The 27,953-nt window shown below is 41.3% G+C and overlaps 1 protein-coding gene across 8 annotated transcripts in view; it reads left to right on the top strand.

The window, feature by feature from the left end:
• The first annotated feature begins 6,194 nt into the window (after positions 1–6,194).
• aldh18a1 (aldehyde dehydrogenase 18 family, member A1) overlaps positions 6,195–27,953 on the top strand; it is a 46,078-nt gene continuing 24,319 nt past the window's right edge. For 3 of the 8 annotated variants that reach the window (XM_054766672.1, XM_054766675.1, XM_054766676.1), the window contains exons 1-17: positions 6,532–6,732; positions 7,774–7,925; positions 11,813–11,962; positions 12,044–12,148; positions 12,210–12,368; positions 16,618–16,708; positions 17,037–17,161; positions 20,927–21,071; positions 21,149–21,222; positions 21,345–21,444; positions 21,524–21,744; positions 22,985–23,122; positions 23,895–24,090; positions 24,147–24,268; positions 24,354–24,540; positions 26,092–26,187; positions 26,266–26,481. In XM_054766672.1, the coding sequence (XP_054622647.1) occupies positions 6,552–6,732; positions 7,774–7,925; positions 11,813–11,962; positions 12,044–12,148; positions 12,210–12,368; positions 16,618–16,708; positions 17,037–17,161; positions 20,927–21,071; positions 21,149–21,222; positions 21,345–21,444; positions 21,524–21,744; positions 22,985–23,122; positions 23,895–24,090; positions 24,147–24,268; positions 24,354–24,540; positions 26,092–26,187; positions 26,266–26,481 (2,458 nt within the window). In that variant the 5' untranslated portion in view covers positions 6,532–6,551. The other 5 variants (XM_054766678.1, XM_054766677.1, XM_054766673.1 and 2 more) reach the window with 5 other exon arrangements.

Raw genomic sequence — 27,953 nt, 5'->3', positions numbered from 1 at the left:
TCCCAAAGACCACTGGCTTGTCTACACAGCACTTGAGAAGCCGCACTTTCATTTCAGCAAGCATTTTTTAAAAATGAATCTTCTCAAGGCACAGTACTGTAAAAGTCAACTTGGATATACTTAGTAGTCAGTTTACAGCAGAATAGATTTATTATCCACTTAAATAGCTGGCAGCACAAGTGAGTGGCAAGAGAATTGTCTGGATTGTCATGGTCTGGGGTGGATGAGTGCTTCCGACACTGGTGAGCAGTGGCTCATTGAAGGAAAGCATGAATTCCAAAATCTACTGCGACATTGTGAACATAATGAGCTGCAGTGAACATGTCCAAACTGTGTGCTTGTGAATATTTAGTGTTATCAAGCACTGACTTCATCCTCTTGGGCATGGAATTCACCAGAGCTGCAGAGGTTGTTACTAGAAAGCTCTTCCACGCGTCCATGATGAGCTTGCACTCGTCCATCTTCCTTCCTTCCACATGAGGATGCCCCACAGGTGCTCAGTTGGGTTTAGGTCTGGAGGAGACATACCTGGCCACTCCATCTTCCTCAGCAAGGTACTTAATGATCTTGGAGGTGTGTTTGGGCTCCTTATCAAGTTGGAAAACTGCTGTGAAGCCCAAATTTCCTGGGCAGGGGGTCATGCTCTGCTTCACAAGGTCACAATAGATGTTAGAATTCATGATTCCCCTCAATGAACCCCAGCTCCCTGGTGCTAGCAGCACTTGTGCAGCCACAACCACAGTTATCCTGCTACTCACTTGTGTTGCCAGCTATTTATAGAATAATGTCTGTGTGTTGACTCATTTTCAGTGGATAGTAAAGCTACTGTATATACTGTTATATAAGCTGTACACTTACTTATCTACACTGTATTCAATATTTTCTATAGTATTGTCCCTTGAGAAGGTACACTGTGATAAAAATGCTGCAATTCTTCTGGATCATAGATGTCCAAACTCTTTTAGTAGGACAAGCCCTATTTATCACGAATGTTAGGTTGGACTTTTGCAAGGCCAGCTTTTTTTATTGCTCTACAGGCTGTACACTGACTACTCTAAAGTATATCTAAGTTTGTACTGTATAGTATTGTCCCTTGATAAAATATACTGTCATAAAAATGCTTGCTGTACACCTCGGGAGGCGTTTAAAGTGTGAACATATTGGGGAGAGCAGTGTGCCTCGCTGTGGCTTGGTTGCATCTCACACCAGCAGCATGTCACCAAAATAACTGCAGACACACAACTATGTAAACATGGGCACTAATCCTCTTGTCCACCCTCGCTGGCCAATTTTCATACCATCACATTCTGACAAGCCGGACCCACTGACGCAGAAGACAAGTAAGACGTTCTCACTTGTGTCACTTTTTCATTGCTTAGAAAGGCAGCAAAATTGTGCATTACCATCATTGTGAAGGCAGATGGGTTTTTGATTATGTGGATTTATAGAGATATATAAGACAGGCAAACATGGTTCTTGACAGGGGCAGCAAGCATGAGCAGTTTTGGCGGTGCGGCACTGGACTGCAGCGTGATGGAGGAGGACTGGCAGAGCGGACAGAGATACTCAGCTCACTGGCACAGTCTCAGTGTGTGTTGCCCGCAAAGGTTAGAAACCAACTCCTGCTTTTTGGGTCAAGGGATACTAATCCCAATACTTGTGTTGTCTTCCAGGCTCATACCGACCGAGGCGGAGCGCTCAGAGAAATTTTTACAAGCCAGACGCCTACTTCAACGCTTCCTCAGTCAGAGGTTACCAGAATCCGCGGTGCACTCCACCACAAAGGTCCATCAGAAGAACTCCCAGCCAGTAGAGCATGTACAGGAGGGAGTGTTTAGCGTCAACATGAGTCCGGACAGTCTTGTGTTGGAAACAAAGACCACGATGAAGATGTCAACAAGGTTCCTGGGTAGAAACATTTGATTAGTGTTTGCTGTTTGCTGTTGTGATTGAACTGTTTGCATTATTCATACTGCGGAGAAGAAGTAGGATTAAACAAGCTCTGCTTCTTTCTACTCCTTTCCGGGCAAAGCGTCCCTTTGTTATTGTAACTCTGTTAAGCATTTTCAAAATAAACTAAACTACACTAAACTGTTTGTATTCTGATTGCAATATTCACATCACATCATCAAGTTAAAAAAACAAAAGCGCAATTTACTTGTTTTGTTTTGGGATGCCATAACATCAGTGTTCAATGTTAATACATCCGCTGGCAAAACAAATATAAATGTGTTTTTGTCAGTAGGTTACACCACAAAATAGCTTTAACCAGTCTGTTCTTTGCTTTTAATTTGAAAATATGGATACTTCCCAGTGTTAATGTTTCCAAAAGTGTCACTTGTTTGGCTCCATTTGTCGGTCGTTGGCGTTTTCATAATTTTACCACCATAATGTGGCAGGTTTCCCAATACTCCTTGGAGACTACAAAATGATGGATGTCGGAAAAGCAAAGAGCGATGTGTCAGTGGATCCCCCTGGGAGAGTAGTTTGTAGTTTGATGACAACATGGCAACTTTCCACAGCGGTTCAGCTGCTGCTTACGCTGGGAATAGACGGCAAATTAATCCAATCAGTGGCGCAAACTCTGTGTTTTGTCAGCTGGCCTTGACAAAAGCCTAACATATCACCTTTAACCTCTGTAAAGTGTGAGATGAAGGGAGCAGCAGAAGACTTCCAAACAATACATGTGACACACACTTGTTTTGTTTTGAAGTCTGGTGCATACAAAGTACATTTCAGGTACAATGCTGGACAGACCATAAACTGCATAAGTAAGTACACTTTATAGTACTGAGTTTCCACCTTGTATAGCGGTATAGATTTACTACCCACCGATAATGTCTCAACACAGAAATAGCTGACAACACAAGCGAGTAGCGAGCCTACAGTCAAGCACGACAGTAGTGCAATGGTCGGGGGCTGCACAAGTGCTGCCGGCACTGGGGAGCTGTGGGTCATTGAGGGGAAATTCCAACATGTACTGTGACTTTGTGAAGCAGAGCATGAGCCTTTGTGGAGTTTGCATGTTCTCCCCGTGTGTGTGTGGGTTTTCTCCGGGTACTCCGGTTTCCTCCCACATTCCAAAAACATGCATGTTAGGTTAATTGGAGACTCTAAATTGTCCATAGGTATGAATGTGAGTGTGAATGCTTGTTTGTCTATATGTGCCCTGCATTTTAATCCAGGGTGTACCCTGGCTCTTGCCCGAAGTCAGCTGGGATAGGCACTGAGCACAAAACCGAGAACCGGACTCGACAAAGTAAGTTGATAACCACGGTTCCAGTACTGTTTAATTCTGTTTCTGGTTTTGTTGAGCTGCATCCTGAGGACAAAGTCTAGTTTTGTTGAGCCACTTTTGTAGTATACCCCCATAGTCAATCTTATTATCTTATTATGGTCAATATTTTCATTATTACTATTACCACTGATAATGATATAACTTTCTCAATACAATATTATCACTGTGGCTGTTGATATTATTTTGTTATTTTATCATGTACTAGACATTTGCTGATGTAGTCCTGTTGTTGGTTTCTGTTGTTGCCTTTGTTGTTGCAATTGTTGTTGCTGTTGTTGTTGTCTCTACACATATGGAGAAGAAATAGAAAAAAACTTTCAGTCACCTTCAGTTTATGTTTCATATATTGTGCATCATATAAGGCTTATATGATTTACTCTGATTGATTGGCTGGCGACCAGTCCAGGGTGTACCCCGCCTCTCGCCCAAAGTCAGCTGGGATAGGCTCCAGCATACCCCCACGACCCTAATGAGGATAAGCAGTATAGAAAAAGAAATGGATGGATCATTTACTCTGGAAAGGGGCCATTTTTGCATTTTTTTCATACAAGATAATAAGATGAATATCATAAAAATCATATGAAAACTACGGGGTAGGGCTGGGCGATATATCAATATTTTTAAAATATCGATATTTACTTTAAGCACAATATCAAAACCAACCATATTGTTGATATCAATATAGGCTGGATTTACGTTGTATCTCTCCCATTCCTGCATGCTGGACGAGGAAGGAGGGGCGGCGCAGAAGCCTGGTGGATCTATTTGAAGCGACAGCGTCTGCGGTGGAAGAATTAGTCAGCTTGAATAAGCGGTACCTCAGTAACGTGAAGGTACTTCGAATTCAGAGCATAACAAATCTTTTTCACCTTTTTCACCATAAAAATTGGCACAAACTCTAATACGAGGAATGTGTGAAGCCGAGCGCTCCTGTTGCGTTCCTCATAAAAGGAAAAGCAAAGTGGTGTGCTATTATAAAGGGGTGTCCTATCACATTGCTAAGATATGGTCCCCATTGCAACAGTGGAAAACGGGCAGTGACAGGGTTGCTTTAGCAGCCATAATCTTTTGGGAACTCCTCATAACGCTCCGTAATAATTAAGTACTCATTTTTTTTGTAAAATGCACTGGCTGGAATTGCTTCACTTTTCATACATGTTTCATACTTTTAAATTATAGTTATCTATCTATCTATGTTATAGATTACAATTTTAAAAGTTACACGAAACATGTAGGAAACATATGTTGACCACATACTGTCAAGAACAGCATGAGCCGCTGTAGGATCCCAAATGCAGAGGAGACACAGTGTAAGATGATGTGTAACAAACAAGTTTCAATAATAAAAGTGTCCTCATAAGGAAGTAAAAATACATACAAAAAAAATAGAATAATAATCAGAGTCCAAAATGAAATCACAAAGCACAGATACTCAAAATTCAAATCACAAAACCAGTGCCACGGTTGGCAGGGAAAATGTTCATTGTGAAGTCATGCTTCAGAATGTCATAGTACATGTCGGAGTTTGGTAACTGCTCCCCAATACCAGCAGCACTCTTGCAGCCACAGACCATAACGCTACCATCACCATGGTTGACTGTAGATGCAATTATCCTTTACCTTTCAGGGTATAAGAAGTTGTTGATTACATGAGCTGCATAAACAAACGCTAAACACACTCAGCGAGTTTATTAGTGTACGGTATGGGTCAGATGCACACAGATAAAAGACGTGGAGCAACAAAGAGGCACAGATAAACATGGAAAAGAGTGTACTACAGATAAAACAGGGCTGAAATAATAGAATAACGTGCATTCAGGCCCGAGCCAATTTAGTTATGTCTGGTCCTGAGGGCCCATGGTGTCCAGTGTCAGTAGTCAACTCTGCTCTGGGCTATGCTTTTACTTTGGTCACAGCAGGAAAGTACAGCTGGAGAAAACCTTAACTCAGTCGGGAGGTTTTGTGCTCTTTTTTGCACCAAAGAGTGAAAATATAAGATGCGCAAGAAAGAAAAACAAGCATCAGTGTCCTCCATCTTAAGAGGGAGATTGTGCAAGAAATATAAACATAAAACATGACACTATTACACCTGTACTTGAACATAAATATCAAATAAACATCTGTGAATTAGATAGTAGGCTTCTAAGAAACTAGGATATTGTGTGCTTTTACATCTATTAGTGCATCTTAGTAAGGAACCTTGACAAAAAGTTAATGTAACAAGTGTTACTCCCACACTGAGAGATGTTTCCAATATTTGCATTGTCTTAGAGTGGCAAAATATCATACTAGTAGTAAGATTATCCATCCATCCATCCATTTTCTATGCTACTTCTCCTCATTGGAGTCGCGGGGGTATGCTGGAGCCTATCCCAGCTGACTTCAGGCGACAGGCGTGGCACACCCTGGACTGGTGGCCAGCCAATGGCAGGGCACATACAGACAAACAATCATTCACACTCACATTCATACCTATGGACAATTTAGAGTCTCCAATTAACCTAACATGCATAATAATTATTAATTATCCATTACAATTTCTGTATATATACTGTATTGTGTAAATAAACCAATCACTTAATTATTGATATTAAATATCAATATTATTGTACAGTAGTAGTAAATTGCTTTACTGTAAAAAAAAAAGAAATGGAAGACTGGGAAAAAAACAATTGCAGTAGATATGTTGATGTTTATACTTAAATTTTCCATGATAAAGAAAGGTTTAACATAATTAAACCAATGGAAGAATGATTTGAGAAACCATAGCTACACAAAATAAATTAATATCTCTCTGACTGTGTCAATCAAATTATATTTTTTTAAACAGCTGCTGCTTGGTAAGTTTTTATTTTGAAATCAAACATACCTTTTTACTTCCGGTCACTCAGATCGTTGTGACGCCATACCCTATCGTCTTTACCGGTACAGCAGGGTAAAACACAGCACTTTTACTGGGTGGACAGAAACATTTGACAAATATAAAGTCGTAGTTTGACACTCAGGAGATGAAAAAAGTGACTAACGAGGCGGAAGTTCTGAAACTGTTGTAATCTACAGTGTCACTTTTATCGCTATAATGTAGGAGGAGGAGGAGGAGGACGGGTGGAGAGAGAGGAGGAGAAGGGAGAGCCCAACCTCAGCCTCCAGCTAGGAAAACTTCATATTTTTATCTGAGAAGCGCGGTAAAAACAAGACAAACTGGGTCGTCGTCTGCAGTGTAAGTAAGAACACACACCTTGCAGCATGCTGTATGGCTATCATGGCTGCACATCATCACTATAAAGTGGATGCTCTCACTGCCACTATTCTTTATGCAAAGAAGTCAGAACTCATATACCTGAAAGTGAGCATGTTGCTCCGGAGGCTGTGTTCACGGATCCAACTGAAAGCCCCAAAACATTCCTGGAAGACCACCAGGACTCTATCACAAGGCAAGTAAGGCTACACTACAACGTCTTTATGGAAATAAATATGTACACACATTCATATACAGTATGTACATGAAATGGAGATTTGCCTGCTTTTACACGCATTTATTTTTTTACATTTACTTAGCGTAGTTTGTTATATAGTTGACAGGGGTGTTTATTTACTAAAAAATAAACACCCTAATAACACCCTAATAAACACCTGTAATGATAAATTAATAGTAATGTAGCATCTTGATACTACGACACTAACCAGTTTACACCACAGTATTTGTTTTGCTACTTTTTTCTAGTTTTTAGCTTGGAACTTGTGTCTTGTACTTGCAGTTAATTGGCTTGATTTAATTCATATTATTTCAACAATTTTAATTCAATTTTTAGTTGAAAACATTTTGTATATGAACAATAGTTTCATATGTATATATGTCTCTAGTATAATTACATTTTTGAAAAATGTGGTGTTGAGTACCATTAGGTGAAACCCACGAACCACCAGTGAGAATCAGCTCTATGTTAGCATTATTATGATTATTAGTAATTTATGTATTTATTTTTTAATTCTCTCAATTCTCTGTGTCAAAACCTTGAGGTACTATGTAGCTTGCACTATGTTGCATTAAGTACGGTGGTCTTCAGGGGTCACAAAGCATTCAGCTTAGCATTCAATCATAATAATGACAGCTAGCTGGTCAGATACAGTTGATCAAAAAATAATTCCACATGCATTTTTTTGAGGAACTGCATCCAGTATTAAAACTTAAAGTATGGGAATATAGTACTCTGTACGTGTACTCTAGTTTCCGCTTGTCCGCCTCATTGCGCTTGAGGGTTGTGTGATGTCAGCAGAAGCTTTTTGTGCATTCCCTGCTGATGTTGCAGATTGACCTGCTGTAACCCTGGTTACAGATAAAAGGTGGGGGTCAGTCGCTGGGTTCACAACTCAGTCAATCGTGAGAAAAAAAATCCCTGACAAATATTGCTTGTGTATACACTTGCAAACACTAAATAAAAAAATGACATTCCCAGTGTTCCCTATGCACACAGAACCACAGGGGAGGCCCCATGGCATTCCCTATGCCCACCGCAGTGAGCTGCGGCACGCAAAAAGGATCGTGGTCAAGCTGGGCAGTGCTGTGGTTACCCGCGGTGATGAGTGCGGCCTGGCGCTGGGGAGGCTGGCATCCATTGTGGAACAGGTAGCGGGCAAATAATAAAAACTATGATGTATAGGCAAGGGATGTCCCGAACCACATTTTTTGCCTTCCGATCTGATCCGATTTGTTTTATAGTCTTGCAGATTCGATCCTATCTGATCCGGTACCGATCGTTTTTGTTTGTTTGTTTGTTTGTTTGTTTTTTCAATAATAATAAGTTTTTGTTACAAACATGAATTTGTGGGATTGCATATGGTTATGAAAATAGCTCTTCAAAGCATTAAAAATAATGCAACCAAAGTTTTGCTGAATTTACTTTTTTATTACACAGCATGACCAACAATATTATTTGACTCTTGTAACAAACCTCTGTGAGTCAGGTCCCTAATCCAATAAAAGTCCATCCAATAAAAGATAAAATTTGAAAAAACGGGCGTGCAAAACACTTTTAGTGTAGGACATTTGGCATGGTTATAGGTCAGTTTGTGGTGTGAGTTAGAATATATGACTTTTTTAAAACATTTTTTTGTCAGTGGTCATTGTAAAATGGTCCTTACATTAAAGCAGCAAAACACACAGCTGCACAGCTAAACTAAGCGAATCCTGCTACCTTCCATTCACGCTTCATAACAGAGGAGTTTCCAAAGATTTTCGTCGCTGTTTCGACATGTTTAGTAGTGGTTGTGCGGTCCTTATTATAAGCAACCGATGGTCAGAGCGGCACTTCCCGTGCGAGCTCCCTTCACCATGATGCAGCATTCCGGGCACAGCGATAGGGAACAACCGCTGAATATAAAAATATATTTATGTAGTGACGAGCATGGGCTGGTATGAGATTCTGACGGTATTCTTCACCGTATTGTAATTACAGCTCTAAAATGTGTTATTTTGAAATATCTTTATTGAAAAGAGTAAAAAGTTAAGTCCAAACAGTCATTTTAAAACCAGGAAATATAACATGATAAACAGAGTGGTGTGAAAAAGTGTTTGACATCCTTCTGATTTCTTTTGCATGTTTGTCACACTTAAATGTTTCAGATCATCAAACAACAAAAAAATGCAGTTTTGAATAAGGATTTTATTATTAAGGGAGAAAAAAATCCAAACCTACAGTACATGGCCCTGTGTGAAAAAGTGATTGCACCCTAAACCTAATAACTAGTAATTCAGCCACATTGGGAGGTTTTCCAGCATGAACCACATTTTTAAGGTCATGCCACAGCATCTCAATAGGATTCATGTCAGGACTTTGCCTAGGCCATTACAAAGTCTTCATTTTGTTTTTCTTCAGTGTTTTTCAGAGGTGGACTTGCTGGTGTGTTTTGCATCATTGTCCTGCTGCAGAACACAATTTGGTTTCAGCTTGAGATGGCTGGACATCCTCCTTCAGGATTTTTTTGTAGACAGCAGAATTAATGGCTCCATTTATCACAGGAAGTCTTCCAGGTCCTGTATTTTACTGTTGGTATGATGTCCTTTTTCTGAAATGCGGCGTTACTTTTACGCCAGATGTAATGGGATGGTGTTGGGGTGTCTTTTGTGACCTCTTGGATGAGTCATCGCTGCGCTCTTCAGGTAATTTTCGTTGGCTTGCCACTCCTGGGAAGGTTCACCACTGTTCCATGTTTTCGCCATGTGTGGATAATGGCTCTCACTGTGGTTTGCTGGAATGCCAAAGCTTTAAAAATGGCAAAAAACAAAAAGATGAGACTGGCTGTGTTCTCAAATGTTCTCCCCATTTCCTTAATGAAGTGGTTTAATAAATAATAATTAAAATGCAGTTCTCATTGCTGTGCACTGTGGCTAATCCTGCAACTCAAGTCACAACACAATAAATATTTTCTCATAAAAAAACAAAACAAAATGCTAATAAATGCAATCAAGTGGCTCAAGAAGGTCACAACATAAATAATAAAAAATAACTCATAATGTTACGTTATTATTTTACCGTGTCAGGTTGCACTTTTCCATTTCCAGGTCATGTGATTGTTGTTAGCAACTGAGACATAAGTGGTTGTGGCTTGTTCAGTGGAAAATAAATGCTTTATACCGCTTATCTGCCACTCCTGTCTTCTTCTCAATCACATCTCCACATTTGGTGACCAATGTAAGTACCGTAATTTCCGTTGTATAAGCAGCTACTTTTTTCTTAAACTTTGAACCCTGCGGCTTGTACAGCATGCAGCTAACTTATGACTATGTTCTCATCTCATGACATCTCCTTTACTTCAGAACTGCTACTACTCGTTTAAATACTGTGCCGATCGCGAGTCAGTGAGGAAACGGAGCTCTTTCATTGGCAGGAGCCAATCACGAGCTATCAGTGAACTCACGACAAACTTGTCAACCCACTGAAAATCGCAGGAGGTCATTACTGAATATAACAGTCTAACGCATCGTGTAATCTTACAAAGAACGCTAAACTCATCACAGAGCAACTTAAAACTCAAAAGATAGCTAGAAACATACAAGACATGTAGTAATACAAGTTAAAAAAAATATTTTAATGTTTTCCCATAATGCATTTAATCCAAGCAAAGCATTACATTGGTGCCCGCTGGGGCGCTGCAATGATGTCAGCCTCCCTCTGGGCTCTGGGCTCTTCTGGCTCCCTCTTGTGGACGGAGGCGACATTGCAGCGCCTCGGCAGCCTTCCATCCATTTTGTATGCTGCTTGTCCTCCAGTGAAATGCTTTGCTCAGACGAAATACATTATGGGAAAACATTAACAGTTTTTTTTAAACTCGTATTGGTACTTATATTGGTACGTATATTTCCTAGCTACCTTTTGAGTGTTAAGTTGCTGTGCGATGATTTTAGCCTTCTATCTAAGATGACACCGTGAGTCAGACTGTTATATTGAGTAATGACCTCCTGCGATTTCCAGTGGATTGACAAGCTTGTCGTGAGTTTATTCACAGCTCTTGATTGGCTCCTGTCAAATAAAGAGTTGCCTGGTCCTCACGGACTTGTGTGCGCCACAATATGCCATTTTATGCCATTTTATGGCGTCGACATGTGCGGCTGAAGCATCAGTGCGTCTTATACACTGGAAATCACTATAATATGTCGACCCACAATGAAGACAACAGCGCGGCTGTACTGGTACTAACAAGGCGGATAACGACTTTGGCAACACATCGAAGCCCAGTTCTGACTGCGAGGAATAACACATTACTTAACAAAGTATTTCCACATAGTGGCTGTGCTGGACCTCCACTTTTTCTCATCCCGTAGAAACAAAATTTGAGTTGCAGGACTCGCCACAGTAGAGTGCATTGACAATTGCATTCTATTTATTTCTTATATATTTTGAAAGAATTGAGTTATTTTTTCTTATTTATTCTTTTAATTATTGTGTTGTATTATATGGTTTAAAAATGACTGTTGATATGGCTTTTTTTCTCTTTTCAATAAATCTCTTTCAAAATACCACATTTTAGAGCTGTAATTGTAATACCGTGAAACCCCGATATTTTTGTCCAAGGTTATCGTACTAGAATCACATACCGGCCCATGCCTACAAACACCACATGGTGGCGCTGTTATTAAAGCTCAATGCTTCTCCAAAACTACCCACTGTAACTTTACAGTGTTTAGCCAAATCACCACAAAAATTGCTATACACCTTCAGGGAACTGACGAACAAGTGTGAAAAATCTTAGCAAGATTGGTCGAAAAACATGGCTGCCATCAACATAAACGTCTTTGGGTCTTAGCAACTAATTGATCATTTGTCAAATGATTATACAACTTTGAGGATATCTGTATTACATGGATGCTAGCATGTCTTCCAAAACATTTTGAGCAAAACCCATAGGGGACGCCACATTTACCCCATGGGGTGACCACATGAGCCAGAACTTTGGCAACAGAGGCAAGGAAAAAACGAACAGTTTCGACTGACCCCTGTGTTCCGTGTCGCCCAGGTGGCCGTGCTGCAGAACCAGGGCCGTGAAATGGTGATAGTTACCAGTGGAGCGGTGGCCTTCGGTAAGCAGCGTCTACGGCACGAAATCCTGCTGTCTCAGAGTGTCCGTCAGGCCCTGCACTCGGTCCACAGTCAGCTCAAAGACATGGTCATTAGCAGCAACTTCATTTAGCACAATAAAGCAGTACAAATTGTCTTGATATGAGGATTTTCTACGTTGTTGCTGCAGTCGTTACCGGTGCTGGAGGCCCGAGCCTGTGCAGCAGCCGGCCAGAGTGGATTGATGGCCCTGTATGAGGCCATGTTCACCCAATATAGCACCTGCATCGCACAGGTACGTCAACATCTATTTCTCTGAAACCCTTTTTATCATTGGTTGCTTTTTCACTTCCCAGGTTCTGGTCACCAACCTGGACTTCTGCGATGACCAGAAGAGGAAGAACCTCAACAGCACCCTCCAGGAGCTACTGGGCATGAACATCGTGCCCATCATCAACACCAACGACGCTGTGGTTCCTCCGCCGGAGCCCAACAGTGACCTGCAGGGGGTAAATGTGGGTAAAAATAGGTTAAGGGTGGTGGGCGAGGCTTAAGCTGTCATGGTGGAAAAGGTGTGTGTAAGTGGTAAATGGATGAATGAATGAATGATTGGTCTGCCAAAACGTGTTAAATAGTAGTATGGTGCTGCAACTGGATTATACCAAAAAATACAGTGGTCTGAAAAAGTGTTTGTCACTTCCTTATTTCTTTGTTTGTCACACTTAAATGTTTTGGATCATCAGACAAATTTAAATATCAGTCAATGACAACACAACTGAACACAAAATGCAGTTTTGAAATGAAACTCTTTATTATTGAGAAAGAAAAAAAATCCAAACCTACATGGTCCTGTGTAAAAAAGTGATGAACTAAACCTAATAACTGGTTGGGCCCTTAGCAGCAACAACTGCATTAAAGCGTTACTGCGATAACTTTCAATGAGTCTCTTACAGCGCTGTGGAGGAAGTTTGGCCAACTCGTCTTTGCAGAATTGTTGTAATTCAGCCACATTGGAGGGTTTTCGAGTATGACGCAGCTTTTTAAGGTCATGCCACAGCATCTCAATAGGATTCAGGTCAAGACTTCGTCTTGGCCACTCCAAAGTCTTCCTTTTGTTTTTCTCCAGCCATTCAGAGGTGGACTTGCTGGTGTGTTTTGGATCATTGTCCTGCTGCAGAACCCAAGTTGGTTTCAACTTGAGGTCACCAACAGATGGCCGGACATTCTCCTTCAGGATTTTTTGGTAGAAATCAGAATTCATGGTTCCATTTATCACAGCAAGTCAAGCAGCAAAACAGCCCCAGACCATCACACTACCACCACCATATTTTACTCTTGGTATGATGTTCTTTTTCTGAAATGCGGCATTACTTTTAGGCCAGATGTCTTGTCAGACCACAGGGTATTTTCCCAAAGGTCTTGGAGATCATCAAGATGCTTTCTGGTAAAATTGAGACGAGGCTTAATGTTCTTTTTGTTCGGCATTGGTTTTTGTCTTGGAACTCTACCATGCAGGATGTTTTTGCCCAGTGTCTTTCTTATGGTGGAGTCATGAACACTGACCTTAACTGAGGCAAGTGAGGCTTGCAGTTCTTGGGATGTTGTTGTGGGGTCTTTTGTGACCTCTTAGATGAATCGTTGCTGTGCTCTTGGGGTAATTTTGGTTGGCAGGACACTCCTGGGAAGGTTCACCACTGTTCCATGGTTTTGCCATTTGTCGATAATGGCTATCATTGTGGTTCATTGGAGTCCCAAAGCTTTAAAAATGGCTTCATAACCTTTTCCGGTCTGATTAATCTCAGCTAAGTTAACTTTTAACTTTTTGACACAGGGCCATGTAGGTTTGGGTTTTTTTTCTCCTTAAATCATAAAAAGTTTCATTTAAAAACTGTATTTTGTGTTCAGTTGTGTTGTCATTGATATAATTTGTTTCATTGTCTGAAACATTTAAGTGGAGATAAATGCAAAAAAATAGGAAATCATGAAGAGGCCAAACACTTATTCACACCACTGCAGTTACACAAAAAAAACAGATTTTCATTTTAAAAAAAAAATAAAAGAAATATATATATAAAAAAATATATATAGATATACTATATATATATACTGCTCACAAAAATTAAAGGAACACTTTTTTTATTGGGCCTGGCATGAATTGAATTAAACCTGTCTGATAATTTTCTGGTTGGTTAAGCAGCTGAGAGCCTCGTTAATCAATTTCAGCTGTATTGGTGTTCATGGAATTAACAACAGGTGCACTACAGTGGCAACAATTAGAAAACCCTCAAAACAGGACTGGTTTTACATGTGGAGGTTATTTCAAGTTTCTCCCTCTTGATCTTTTTTGGCTGGTTTTCCACTCGTGCTGATTTTGGCTTGCGTAATTATCTCTAGTATGAGGCAGTATGAGGCGATTTCTTAACCCTACAGAAATTGCACAGGTTGTCCAACTTCTCCAGGTTGGCACATCCACACGTGATGCAGCAAGAAGGTTTAATGTGTCTCCCAGCACAATCTCCAGAACATGGAGGACATTCCAGGAGACTGGTGGTTATTCTTGGAGAGCTGGACAGGGTCGTAGAAGGTCCTCAACCCCTCAGCAGGACCGATACCTGCTCGTTTGTGAAAGGCGGAACAGGCTGAGCACTGCTCGTGCCCTACAGAATGACCTCCAGAGGGCCACTGGTGTGAATGTCTCTACCCAAACAATCAGGAACAGACTTCATGAAGGTGGCCTGAGGGCCTGACATCCTGTAGTGGGCCCTGTGCTCACTGCCCAGCACCGTGGAGCTCGACTGGCATTTGCTCAAGAACACCAGAATTGGCAAGTCCGCCACTGGTGCCCTGTACTTTTCACAGACGAGAGCAAGTTCACCCTGAGCACCTGTGATAGACGTGAAAGAGTATGGAGAAGACAAGGAGAACGTTATGCTGCCTGCAACATCGTTCAACATGACAGGTTTGGTGGTGGGTCAGTGGTGGTCTGGGGAGGCATATCCATGAAGGGACGCACAGACCTCTATTGTCTAGGAAATGGTGCTCTGACTGCCATAAGGTATCGAGATGAAATCCTTGAACCCGTTGTCAGACCCTACGCTGGTGCAGTAGGTCCTGGTTTCCTCCTAATGCACGACAATGCCCGACCTCACTTGGCAAAGAGTATGCAGGCAGTACCTGTAGGATGAAGGAATTGAAACAATTGAATGGCCTTCACGATCCCCTGACTTAAACCCAATAGAACACCTCTGGGACATTATGTTTTGGTTCATTAGGCGCCGCCAGATTGCTCCTCAGACTGTACAACAGCTCAGGGATGCCCTCACACAGATCTGGGAGGAAATGCCACAAGACACCATCCGTCGTCTTATTAGGAGCATGCCGCGACGCATTTTGAGTTGCAGAAATTAAGTTTTGGAAAAAATGGACTAGCCTGCCACATCTTCATTTCACTCTGATTTTATGGTGTCTACACAATTGAGCCCTCTGTAGGCTGAAAACTTTTATTTCCATTAAAAGACTTGGCATCCTTTTGTTCCTAAGACACTGCCCTGTCGTTATTTGTATAGATATCCAACTTCATATTGAGATCTGATGTATCTAATGTGTTTCTTTAAAGTGCTCCTTTCATTTTTGTGAGCAGTGTGTATATATATATATATATACACAATATAACATAGGAATTTTTCCGTCATTTTCTTCAGTAATGCATAAACCAAATTGATGATACTTGATGAAGTACAGAAGAGTGCTGTATATTGGACTTAATAGATTGTGCAGGTGTATCTCTACAGTATAACTAGTATACAGTGGTACCTTGTTTATCATGGGGGTTAGGATGTAAAAATAATCCGCAATAGGTGAATAGGTTTTCAGCTTTATTTTTTTACAATTATTATAAGTGTATATATTTTAAGGTTATAAAACCCCTCACCATACACTTTATACTGTACACTTTTTTCAGACAGGCATTAACATCTTCCCACATTTCTCTCTTTTTTCATATTTCTCTCTCAAAATTCAAACGTTCGTTTGAATACTAATAATCAACCTACAAGGTTGGACACATAAGAAATTGTTAATAGTGACTCACGTGTATTTCACAGTTGCTCTGACCGTGCCTCTTCGTCCTGGTGCTGTTCGGCTGTAGAGTTTTTGCATCCTTGTTAAAACGTATGCTTTCGTCCTTACGCTATTTTCCTCCTACTTTATGTAACGAACCGAAGATTCATATATCATGCCCTACAGCCATGTAACCTCTACCTTTCTTTTGCATTTCCAGAAGTCCAACTTTTTGTGCAATGGTTCACATCTTCCTCTGTCTTTTGGGTGCAACCGCAGGTGTCTTTGTTGGTGCAGAATATTTTGTCGACATTGTGGGTTTTGTTGGGGAGAAAACTTGCAAACATACAGAGTTCATAGTCACACTGCTTGCTGTTGGCTAGTGATCGAACATAACATGAGACAAGGCACAGAGGAGTTTGATTGACAATGGTTTACAGTCCCTTGGCCAATCAGCACACAGAACACAATGCGCGGGTTCTCCCTTAGCCAATCAGGACACAGAACACAATGCGCGTTCATATGCTGTAAAAAAAAAAATTTGACAAAAAAATTGGACAAAATTGGACAAAAAAAAATCTGTGAAATAGCGATGCCACAAAAGGTGAACCGTGATGTAGCGAGGAAGGACTGTAGTATATAATATAAATGAATATGTTTGTGACGTATGCCTGTTTTCCAGCAGTTTTTTAATGCTCCCCACAGGTGATCAGCATTAAGGACAATGATAGCCTGGCGGCGCGTCTCGCTGTAGAGATGAAGGCCCACCTGCTCATCGTGCTGTCTGACGTGGAAGGTATGTGTCGCTACGACAACAGCACCAGCCGTTGGGGTCAGCTGTTGGGCTAACGACACCATCTGCCTCGCTCGTGACCAACTGGGATTGACGCCTCTCAGGGTCAACTGACCCATTGTAGAGAGACAAACATGGGCCTTCTGCCTTTGGGTCTCAAATGGTTGCTGATGGACTTGACACAAGCAGTGTGTTTGCTTACATCAGTTAACCATTCAGGCTTAACTAAAAGCTCACTTCCAAGAATCGAATCCCCCTTTTACACCAAATGTTTAGTAATTTGCTTTTTAGCCAAACAAATAAGTTGTATAAGACCTTGTTGATGTCTCAGGACTGTACAACAGCCCCCCCGGAACAGATGATGCCAAGCTCATTGACACCTTCTATCCCGGAGACCAGCAGTCCATCACCTACGGTACGAAGTCCAGAGTTGGGATCGGCGGCATGGAAGCCAAAGTATGTTGAAATGTGTTCAAATCAATGTTGTTTATTTTCTTTGTGTCTTCTACCATCAGGGCGTATTCTGCGAAGTGAGTTTAGTGAGTTAGCGAGCTGTGTTGTGTTCAGCGAAGGTAGCTCTCTTTTAAAGCAGCTGTATCACCATTGGAACTTAGACTAAGCTCATGGTCGGGACCAGGTTATGTCCAGGCTTTCGGCTTAAAATCAGCTATGAAAGTACCACTGTTTCACTGTTTAACTAATTCGGAGATGGTGTCACCATTTATTTTTCCATGGGACATGGAAAAATCACTTTTTTTAAATAGCATTCCCTGATGATATTATCCATCTATAAGTGGGATAGATTTTCAGCCAAGGCAATACACTAGATATGCTCACGCGAGCACCAGAAATAAAATGCAATATGAAATAATTATAATAATTAATGTTAGCAGATGTAAATGTCATAGGAGCTCTTGCGTGAGTACTGATCCTGTTAGTCTTCCTATATTACAGATTTGCTGGAGGAATAAACACTCTGAGGCATCAGTCAACTGCATTAAAACACTTGTTTTATTATAAAAAGGAAAAAAAATTTTAAAGTCGCCACAAAACGCATTACACGCACAACACTGCCTTCTAATGGTCACAACGAGATACAGCAGATTGAAATATTTTATGAACTTATTGAATCAAAAACGGAAGTTGTTACTGGCCGCAGGGTGGCTGAGTGGTTAGCACACAGCCACACAGTCAGCCACACAGTCAGGGTGGGTTCAGACCTAGGTTTGAATCTCCTCTGAGCATCTCTGTGTTTGCATGTTCTCCCCGTGCGTGCATGAGTTTTTCTCCGGGTACTCCAGTTTCCTCCCACATTCCAAAAACATGCATGTTAGGTTAATTGGAGACTCTAAATTGTCCATAGGTATGAATGTGAGTGTGAATGGTTGTTTGTCTATATGTGCCCTGCCATTGGCTGACCACCAGTCCAGGGTTTACCCCGCCTCTCGCCCGCAGTCAGCTCGGATAGTCTCCAGCATACCCCCACAACCCTAATGAGGAGAAGCGGCATAGAAAATGGATGGATGGATGTTTTAAATAGATACGTTTTAAAATGTCAAAGTTGTGCAATGTTGAGCGTTGCTAAATGAAAAGACAAGCAGGGTATCCATCCATCCATGCCAGCAGTTCTCCCTCGCTGTATTGGCGGTGACAGTGTTGCTTTTAGTCATAATCAGTCGTAATCTTTTGGGAACTCCTCATAACGCTCCATAATAATTACTTGCTAATTTTTTGTAAAATACACTGGCTGGGATTGCTTCACTTTTCATCGGGAGTACAATATGACATCAAACGCCCCTTTCCTGTGAACGCGCACTTAGCACAAATCCAAAAACCGGACTTCACAAAGTAAGTTGATAACCACTGTTGCGGGGCCAATTAAGTCTGATTGCGGATGTTAGGTTTTGTCGAGTTACATCTTGAGCTCAAAGCCTGGGTTTGTTCAGCCACTTTTGCCGTATACCCCCTCAGTATTGAGCTACAAAAAGGCTTCAATAAGCAAGATAATATAATGGAGACAGTTCCAGAAATATTTACTTAGGTTTGTTTGTTGCCTCTGCCAAGCATTAAAAGCATATGTTTAGGGGTTGAGTTTTGTTGCTGTTTGTTGGCCAGTTACAAAACTGCTCAACTTTGAAGAAGTGTGGTGCACGGGCTTAGTAAGAAACCATTTAATTGTGGTGTAGATCCGGTTATACTATTTTTAACCCTCAGTTTGCCTCCGACTTGACCTTCAGTCTGTCCGAAGCCCAGTCTAGAGTCGTAATCGATGGTATCAGAGCACACTTGGCTGGCCAATGTAGGCAGATGCTAAGGGTGCAGTGGCCTCCATGGGGCACCAAAAAAAAAAATCCAAATTAAAAAAAAAAATCACATTCAATATAATTATATTAAATTATATGAAAACTAGTTATTACTATGAACTCTTAAAATGGAAGAGCTCACATTGGTTCAAATGTAAAGCAATCCCCAATTTAAATTACCACCAATGACAACAAATAAGTCTCCCCACAGGCATTATTTTTGTATATAGTTTTGCATATACAGTCAAACCTGTCTTAGCGGCCGCCTTTATAGAACGGCCACCTGCCTATAGCAGCCACTGAAAAATCCCTCGCAGAAAATTTACATGTTATAGACCCTGTGTATAGCAGTCACCTGTCCAACGCGGCCAGCGGCCACCCATTTTGTCTCTCTTGGTCAATATCTGACCGCATATAGCGGCCAAATTACCGACTCAAGTAGAAGCTTCATGCACGAAAAAGTTTCATTTTTCAATCAATGAAGCCGTCGTGTGTAGACTTTAATTACTGAGTCCTAGCTCAGTCACAATCATTCAAAAGATCCACACAAACTGTCAGTTGTTCCACATAAAAAAGCCGTCTTCTTTTGAGCTTGCTATTTCCTGGTCAAACATGTAACTTTAAGAGCATTTGCACTTTATTTATTGAACGCGGCCACCACACAGCAGCTCAGAACACACACACATCTCTCAGCATTGTCTCTCCTTCCTGCTTGCCCACAAGGCAAAGGTTAAACAAGCCCCACTACATAGCTGTCCAGGCAATGCCTGTAACAAGTGACACCGTTTATTTCCTGGTGTGAGACAATGTACACAATGTGTGTCATACTGTAATGCCGCTTGTTGTGGGGAAGGAGAGACTCACGTCGCCGATGCACTTTAATGGCTTTATTAACAGCGGAGAACACTGCAGGACTTTACATCCACGCCAACATAAACACACTTCCCAACTCTCTCCAAACTCACAGCTAGCACTGAGCCTAGCTCTCCTGCTCGGGACACCCACCGTCACTTCCCGTCACTTCCTGATGAACTAAAGCTGTAATGACACTCTGCCGTATAAAAAGTAAAATATAAAAAACAAGCGTAAGACATTACTAGCACAGCTTTGTTCTGTGGGTCGTGGATATATTCTATCAGTTATTATTAAGTCTCTAGCTTCCTTTTAGTAAGTAAAAACCTTGGCTATGATTGCACTACATTGTCATGTAGACCTACAAAGTACACTTGGAAGAACAAGAGGTGAATAAATGTATTGCAACTGATGTGAAACTGATGAGGGGTAGGATTAAATAAGCTTTGCTTCTTCCTACTCCTTTTTGGTCATGCAAAATTGTGAATTGTACTATGTGATGTGCTACTGTTTGACTCATATGCATGTTCAGGATGAATTAAAACCATGAACCATGATAATAACAAGCCTAGTAGTGCTGTACAACGTTTACCCGCAGTCCGCAGTGCCCTCTACTGGTCAACATTATTATTATTTTTTCCCCCTTTTTTTCCTTCTACTGGTCAACATTCAAACTGGATGCCAACCTGTCTATAGAGGCCACCTGTCTGTAGCGGCCACTTTTGCAGACTCCCTCTAGTGGCCGCTATAGACAAGTTTGACTGTAGTTGTATACAGGTGTTTTAAATAGGTTTTGTAATGGTTTTGTAATGGTTTTGTTTTTTTGTAATTTGTTTTTTTTTCCACTTTATGCGATTACAGTTTACTTACAATGGGGCCAAGTGGGGACACTGACAGACCAGATCCAGCAGACAGAGCTACAGTGAAAAAGTAGCTTTCTGGGGAAATTTTAGTGTACTACTGACACTTACAGGATTATTACACCACCCTCATTTTTCAAACATAGTAGTCTGAAAGTTTAGGATCGTCGGGTAACATTCTGTCTTATTTGCGTGCTCCTCTGCAGGTCACATCGTCCATCTGGGCGTTACAAGGTGGCACCTCCGTGGTCATCGCCAACGGCACCCATCCCAAAGTCACAGGCCACGTCATCACCGACATTGTGGACGGGAAGAAAGTGGGCACGTTCTTCTCTGAGACCAAACCGGCTGGTGAGTGCACCCGGACTTCTAGATGGCTCCAGACTGATCGGGTAAAACAAACTGTAGCCTCTGTGACTTTTGTTAAGGTCCAACTGTTGAGCAGCAGACAGAAATTGCCCGAAAGATGGGAAGAAAGCTGGCATCCCTGCACTCGAAGCAGGTATGAATCCATTTTATTCCCTTCTCAAGTCAACCTTATCATGTATGCATCAACACTGACCACTTGTGGAAGAATGCACTTTCAGCCTGCCTGTTATTGTATTATTATTTGAATGCTTGCAGAGGAGCGAGATAATCTCCCACCTTGCAGACCTTATGACTGAAAGGAAAGAAGAGATCCTCTCTGCCAACAAGTTGGACTTGGACCTGGCCGTCAATGCAGGTAGCACAGGTGCACAAACATGAGGCTATAACAGCACTTCCTCTGATGACTCGAAACCTCCATCTTTTCCTCTCCGCAGGCCAACTTCCGCCCGCCATGCTGAAGCGTCTTAGACTGTCGCCGTCCAAGCTCAACAGCCTGACCGTGGGGCTGCGGCAGATAGCGGCCGCTGCCCTGGACAGCGTGGGCCGGGTGCTGCGCAGGACCAGGCTGGCTCACAAGCTGGAGCTGGAGCAGATCTCCGTGCCCATCGGGGTTCTTCTGGTCATCTTTGAGGCTAGGCCTGACTGTCTGCCACAGGTACCGGAAGACAACGTCTCCACATAACATCAAATCATCCTTAATACTGGCAAGTTTGCATATTTTAGGGTTTCTGGGCCCCCAAACCTGCTCTGCTCAATAGCGCCCCCTGGAGAGTTATAAAATATTTGCACACGCCTCCGGTTTGTCCGATTGACACGAAATCTGGCATGCGTGTTCATCATGACAATCAACAAGGAACCTATGCTGTAAAACACACCATTAGTCAGCCGTTATGATTTGCAGATTTGGGTCATTTGTAGCAGTCGTACTTGAACAAACTCCTTCTAGCGAATTCACTCGATTGACACTAAAAGTGAACCCTGAATGTTATGGAGCTATATTAGGGCCAAAAGTTGCTCCTTTTTTTTTTTTACAGCGTATGAACACTGTTACAGGCCGAGCCTGGCCCTTTAAGAGAATTGCATTGTGAGAAGTTGTAAATGAAGGTTTAACAATTTTTGTTTTTAAATTTTTTAAATTTTTTGTGTTTAAACACGAGAGAAATGTGAGAAAATGTTAATGCCTGTCTGAGAAAAGTGTATAAAGTGTATGGTGAGGGGTTTTAAAAAATATATAATAACTGTAAAAAAATGAAGTTGGCTACTTTCACTTATTGCGGGCTATTTTGGGAACCTATCCCCTGCGATAAACGAGGGAACACTGTACTTTAAAAAAATACAATTTGAGTCTGAAATTGCAAAAAAATTGCCCGTCTTCAACTCTCACAACACATTGCCTGTTCATACGCTGTAAAAAAAAAAAAAAAGCAAAATTGCACTGACAAAAATCTGCAAAACAGCGAAAGGTGAACTACTACTACTACTACTACAATGTAGCGAGGGATCACTGTGTTAGCATATGAGCAAGTGCTTCCAATTGACATGAAAGCCGGCACGCAATATGACTGGTGCACGAAAATCATCAAAGAACCAATGCTGTAAGATGTACAGGTCGTCAGCCGACATTTTTAGCAGGTTTGGGCCTTAACTCAGAAGTGAACTCAGAGGTGAGTTTTTCGTTTGTTTTTGTTACTATTATGTACTATTCTCCCCTTCCTTTGTTTTGTTAGGCCTATCGTGCCTTTTCCAGAAATGAGTTTCTTCAAGCTTTGGATTGGCTGAAATGCCAATGCTGAAATGCAGTTTACAGGTTGAAATGGAAAAAAAAAAAAAAAAACTGTTGCTTGTAGCTGCTCCAAATACAGTAGTGGAAGAAATATGATGTGTTTCTCCCACAGGTGTCAGCGTTGGCCATAGCCAGCGGGAATGCACTGCTGCTGAAGGGTGGCAAGGAGGTGACCAACACCACCCGTGTCCTCCACCAGCTCATCCAGGAAGCCCTCTCCATGCACGTAGTCAGAGAGGCCGTGCAGCTGGTAATGCTTACGCATTATGCATTACCTTACATGAAAAATACATGAAAAGCTCACTTCATGGCGTAACATTAATAGTAACTATTAAGGATATCTGATAATATCGGTCAGTGTGTTATCAAAAAACCATATACGTAGATGTCGCATGGAGCACTGTTGCTGCCATATTGGATGTGGCAAGGCTGCGCTTTAATTGAATACAAATAAATGTACTTACTTTCATAAAGCACCGTTCTACAAAGAAATTTAAGTTAATGCCTCTCGTTTATACATTCACACACGCACTAATACACTTGGGAAACAGTTAGGCACCAAAAACAATGTATTTGTTCTTCTCAGATGGCTATATTCACATTACATCAGCTATAGAGCATAAAGTGCCGAAAAACCATACACAGTATACAGTACATACATATTATATATATATATATATATATATATATGGGGTGTAACGATTCATTCACTACATTGATGCATCGATTTATATTCCTACAATAGGCGATCAGTGCTGAGAAAAGCCACTCTCATCACTGAGGATGCCACACACCCCTTGCACCACTCCTTCACTCTGCTGCCGTCAGGCAGACGATACAGAACCCCACTGACAGCGGAATTGGAAATTGAGAGTTGAACAATATCGGCATATCGGTTATTAGCAAAAAAGCCAATATCGGACATCCCTAGGAACAATTATATAATGTATCATTTATATATGTACAGTATATATAATATGGATATATTTATTAATTATATTGATTACATATGTATATACCAGGTGAGCTCTCGTGAGCAGGTGGAGGATCTCTGCCGCCTGGACAAAGTGGTCGACTTGATCATCCCCCACGGATCCTCCAGGCTAGTCCGAGAAATCCAGCGGGCTGCCAAGGGCATCCCAGTGCTGGGACACCCTGACGGCATTTGCCACGTCTACGTGGATGCAGAAGCAAGCATGGACAAAGTCATCAAGATTGGTAAGATAATGTGCATTATTAGAGTGTACCCCCGCCTCAAATTTCATTTGTTCCAGTCCGAGATTCCAAATGCGACTATCCGGCTGCGTGCAACGCCATGGAAACGCTCCTGATCCACCGTGACATCCTCAGGACGCCGCTTTTTGGCCAGATAATTGACACATTGCACACTGAGAGAGTACTGCACACACACACACATATACACAAATATCCTCAAGAAAACACCACTATGAAGTGGTTGTCTCATTATCGTGTGTTGCTAGGTGAAGATCAACGCCGGCCCAGAGTTGGCCTCCTACCTTACGTTCAGCCCGTCCAAGGCCCAGTCCATGCACACCGAGTATGGCGACCTGGAGTGCTGCATGGAGGTGGTGGACGACATGCAGGAAGCTGTGGAGCACATACACAAGTATGGCACCTCCCACACGGACGTCATCATCACAGAAAACGGTAGGTAGTGTGAAAACTGCCTGAATGTAACACACTTAAATATCCATTACTAGCACCGCTAAGTCTGAGTCTCACCAGGGTTGAGGCTAGTTGCAGTTTTTTAACTTTCATCTGCAAGCGCTTTAAAATGTTGCTCTTCAGCTGTTGGTGTGAAACTCATGCGTGTTACACCTGCTGTAATGTTGTTTACAATGAATTCATCCGCTGCATTAATGCTGGCTGCGCAGTTTACTCCTTACTGCTATTACAACATTGGTTTTGTTGCTGCTGTGGCAATTGCAGCCTTGTGTGGTAATATACTTGTTAATAAATTGGCTGTGGTCAAAAAGCGCAAATCATTGTGCTCCAAATCATTCAAAATCGCTTGATATTTTTCATGAGTTTTCACATTTGGGAAGTGACAGTATTTACTGTATGTAATTACTAGGGCTGTCAAAGTTCACGCGTTAATAACGAGTTCATGGAACTTCCCTTTCGACTCTCAAATGCTAGAGAGATGTGAGAAGGTACTGGAACACTTTAGGTATATTTTTCTTGTCATTTATACAGTGGTAGCTTGGCATACTTTTAGATGCCAGCCGTCTCTCGGCTGATTTTTTGCTTTGAACTGTGAGCTAAAATTTGGGTTACAAACTGCTAGTTACCGGCAGGCATAGCCGAGGACAGCTATTTGGGGGCTTTTGTCAATGTGACAAAGGCGGAAGGGAGCGAGCGCACACAGCTCTCAATGAGATGGCATTAAAAGGTTATGAGGGAATTTAGTAGCGTTATTATTATTATTTGTTAATGATTTATTAGCATTTGTTTGTCAAAAATGACTAAATAAAAGTTGCATGTTGACGGACCCACAATGTCGTATTTCCACGTCGTTGAAGTCACCAAACCAAGAAAAGTGTGATGAAGTGTGTGTAAGATTGTTTGTGTGCGTGTGTGTGTATCTGTGAAGTATAAGCTATAGCCTGACTGGACTGCAGTATATGTCCCAGTTCTGTAAACTACTGAATGTTTTTGAGCACTTTCTTTTTTGAAAGTTGTCAATATTTATTTATCTTACACCCTGTTTTCATTTCACTTACAGTAGTTGTTGGTGGTTTTTGCAAACTAACTTCTAATGTTCGTCACAATGAGGGCGGCGGCTATTGAATATTTTAGTATTCTCCTGAAAATGTTTTCCATTCATCAATCGGAAAAAAATTGCAATTATAAACACTCCAAGCTAGTCAGAGCTTCTCTTCCTGTCACACGTGTCTCAAAGGTTGAGGAGCTGGAGTTATGATGCTAATTTTAAGATAATGAGTCATCAATGAGTCATCAAACACCTGTCAAACAATATTGTTCTAAAAACAGGTCTTAAAAAAAAGAGTTGGTCTTATATACAAGGTTGTCTTATATTCGGGTCAATGCGGTAATTGATGTCAAAACAAGCCAAAAAACAGATTTACTGCAAATGCTGCAAAGAAAGTTTTGGAAAGTCTTCATCCTGGTTGTATGTTTCAGTGCTTGTGGCCACAAAAACATACAAGTTTTAAAACGTGCTCACATTTGTCTCAGAGGACACAGCTGAGCGCTTCCTGCACCAGCTGGATAGCGCCTGCGTCTTCTGGAACGCCAGCTCCCGTTTTGCCGACGGCTACTGCTTTGGACTGGGTGAGTGTTGGACTCCATGTCACAGTCTTGTGCTTCCTTTCTATGTTTTGAGTTTTTTTTTACTCTGTTTGTGTGCAGGAGCAGAGGTAGGCATTAGCACAGCACGCGTCCATGTCCGTGGTCCTGTAGGCCTGGAGGGGCTGCTCACTACCAAGTGGCTCCTGAGAGGGGACGGCCACGTGGCGACCAACTTCGCAGAGCGAGGCACCATGAAGGACCTCTACGATAACCTCGGCCCTGGTCAGGCAGCAGAGCAGCAGTCACCCTCTGCCATCACGACAACAGCAAACTGTTGTGAGTGATAAAGTTTACAGAGTTTGTGCCTTAAAAATGATGATCACATATATCACATTCCCTCAGTGGGTTATGGAGGAAGCATTCTCAGGAGGTTACTTTTAATTTAACTATCACTTTGAATATGTCCATAATGTACTTTGATATATATATATATATATATATATATATATATATATATATATATATATAATTATTAGGGCTGTCAAAAATAATGCATTAACAGCAGTAACAAATTTATGTCATTTTTTTGGTTGTCAAATTTTTTGTGTAATTAATAGGGCTGTCAAAAATAGCACATTAACAGCGGTAACTAATATATTTCATTAATTCCGTTCAACTTTTTAGCGTAATTAACGCATATGCATCATGGCACAGTGTAGCTCCCCACAGAGTCACACAGTGTCTAGCGCTCTTTTAGAACTTTATTCTGACCTGAACACATCAACAGCCGTGCAATTCGAGCATCATATCTGTATCTCCAACTCCAAACAAACACGTCTCGAGTCCATTCGTCATTGCAACAACACTTCCTCATTGTCACTGGAAAGACAGTGAGATGCATTCATGGACACTCCGAACATCACAACGACATCTGCATTATGCGTGTATGTGTGGTCTCAACCGAAATGCAAAGAAAATCAATAAGTGGATATTCTTATTACTCACTTTGTAATTCTTAATGCGGAAGTACAATTTGCCGCATTTATGTGTGCTTGGAAATCTCAGAAAATTCATTCAATTGCTCATAATAACAGTTTAAGTCTGATTTAAATGTAAATAGATTTTCAGACATGTGTGCCATCTCTTACTTTGATTTAAATTTTAAGTTAATTTGCCGCTGTTAATACATACAAATAATTATAATCCTGCACCGTCATTTACCTTTCTTTCAATAAAATACAGTAAAAATGGGCATATTTCAGACATGGTTTAATTTATTTGAACATGCATACAAGTTACATTGGAATTCATCACATAGTACAATTCACAGTTCCACATGTCCAAAAGGAGTAGGAAAAAGCAAAGCTTATTTAATCCTACCCCCCATTCGTTTCATATCAATTGCAATACATTTGTTCACTTCCTGAATTCCGAATGTACTCTTTGCTAGTTCAAAATACATAGGAAAATGATAAGGTAATATGATAAGGTAACACAGTGTGACATGGTGATTAATCATGATTAATTCATTTGAAAACTGTGATTAATCTGATTACAAATTTGACACCCTGACTAATTAACACATGCGCACCAGAGCAAGCACGCCATGCAGCAGTACAATTCCAACACCATATACTGTATACATTTCCAATTCACACACGTCTGTAGTCCGTTCATCCTGGGAACAACACTACCTCGTTCTCATTACAAGAACGCAAGATGCACTCAGGGACACTCCGAACGTTACAAAAATGACTTTATAATGCGTGTGTGTGAGTGTAAATAAACAGGAACATAAAGAAAAACAT

Source organism: Dunckerocampus dactyliophorus, chromosome 2 (assembly GCF_027744805.1).
Source record: "Dunckerocampus dactyliophorus isolate RoL2022-P2 chromosome 2, RoL_Ddac_1.1, whole genome shotgun sequence".
NCBI classification, from domain to species: domain Eukaryota; kingdom Metazoa; phylum Chordata; class Actinopteri; order Syngnathiformes; family Syngnathidae; genus Dunckerocampus; species Dunckerocampus dactyliophorus.
The sequence above is the reverse complement of the archived record's forward strand: the minus strand, read 5'-3'. Positions and strand labels throughout refer to the sequence as shown.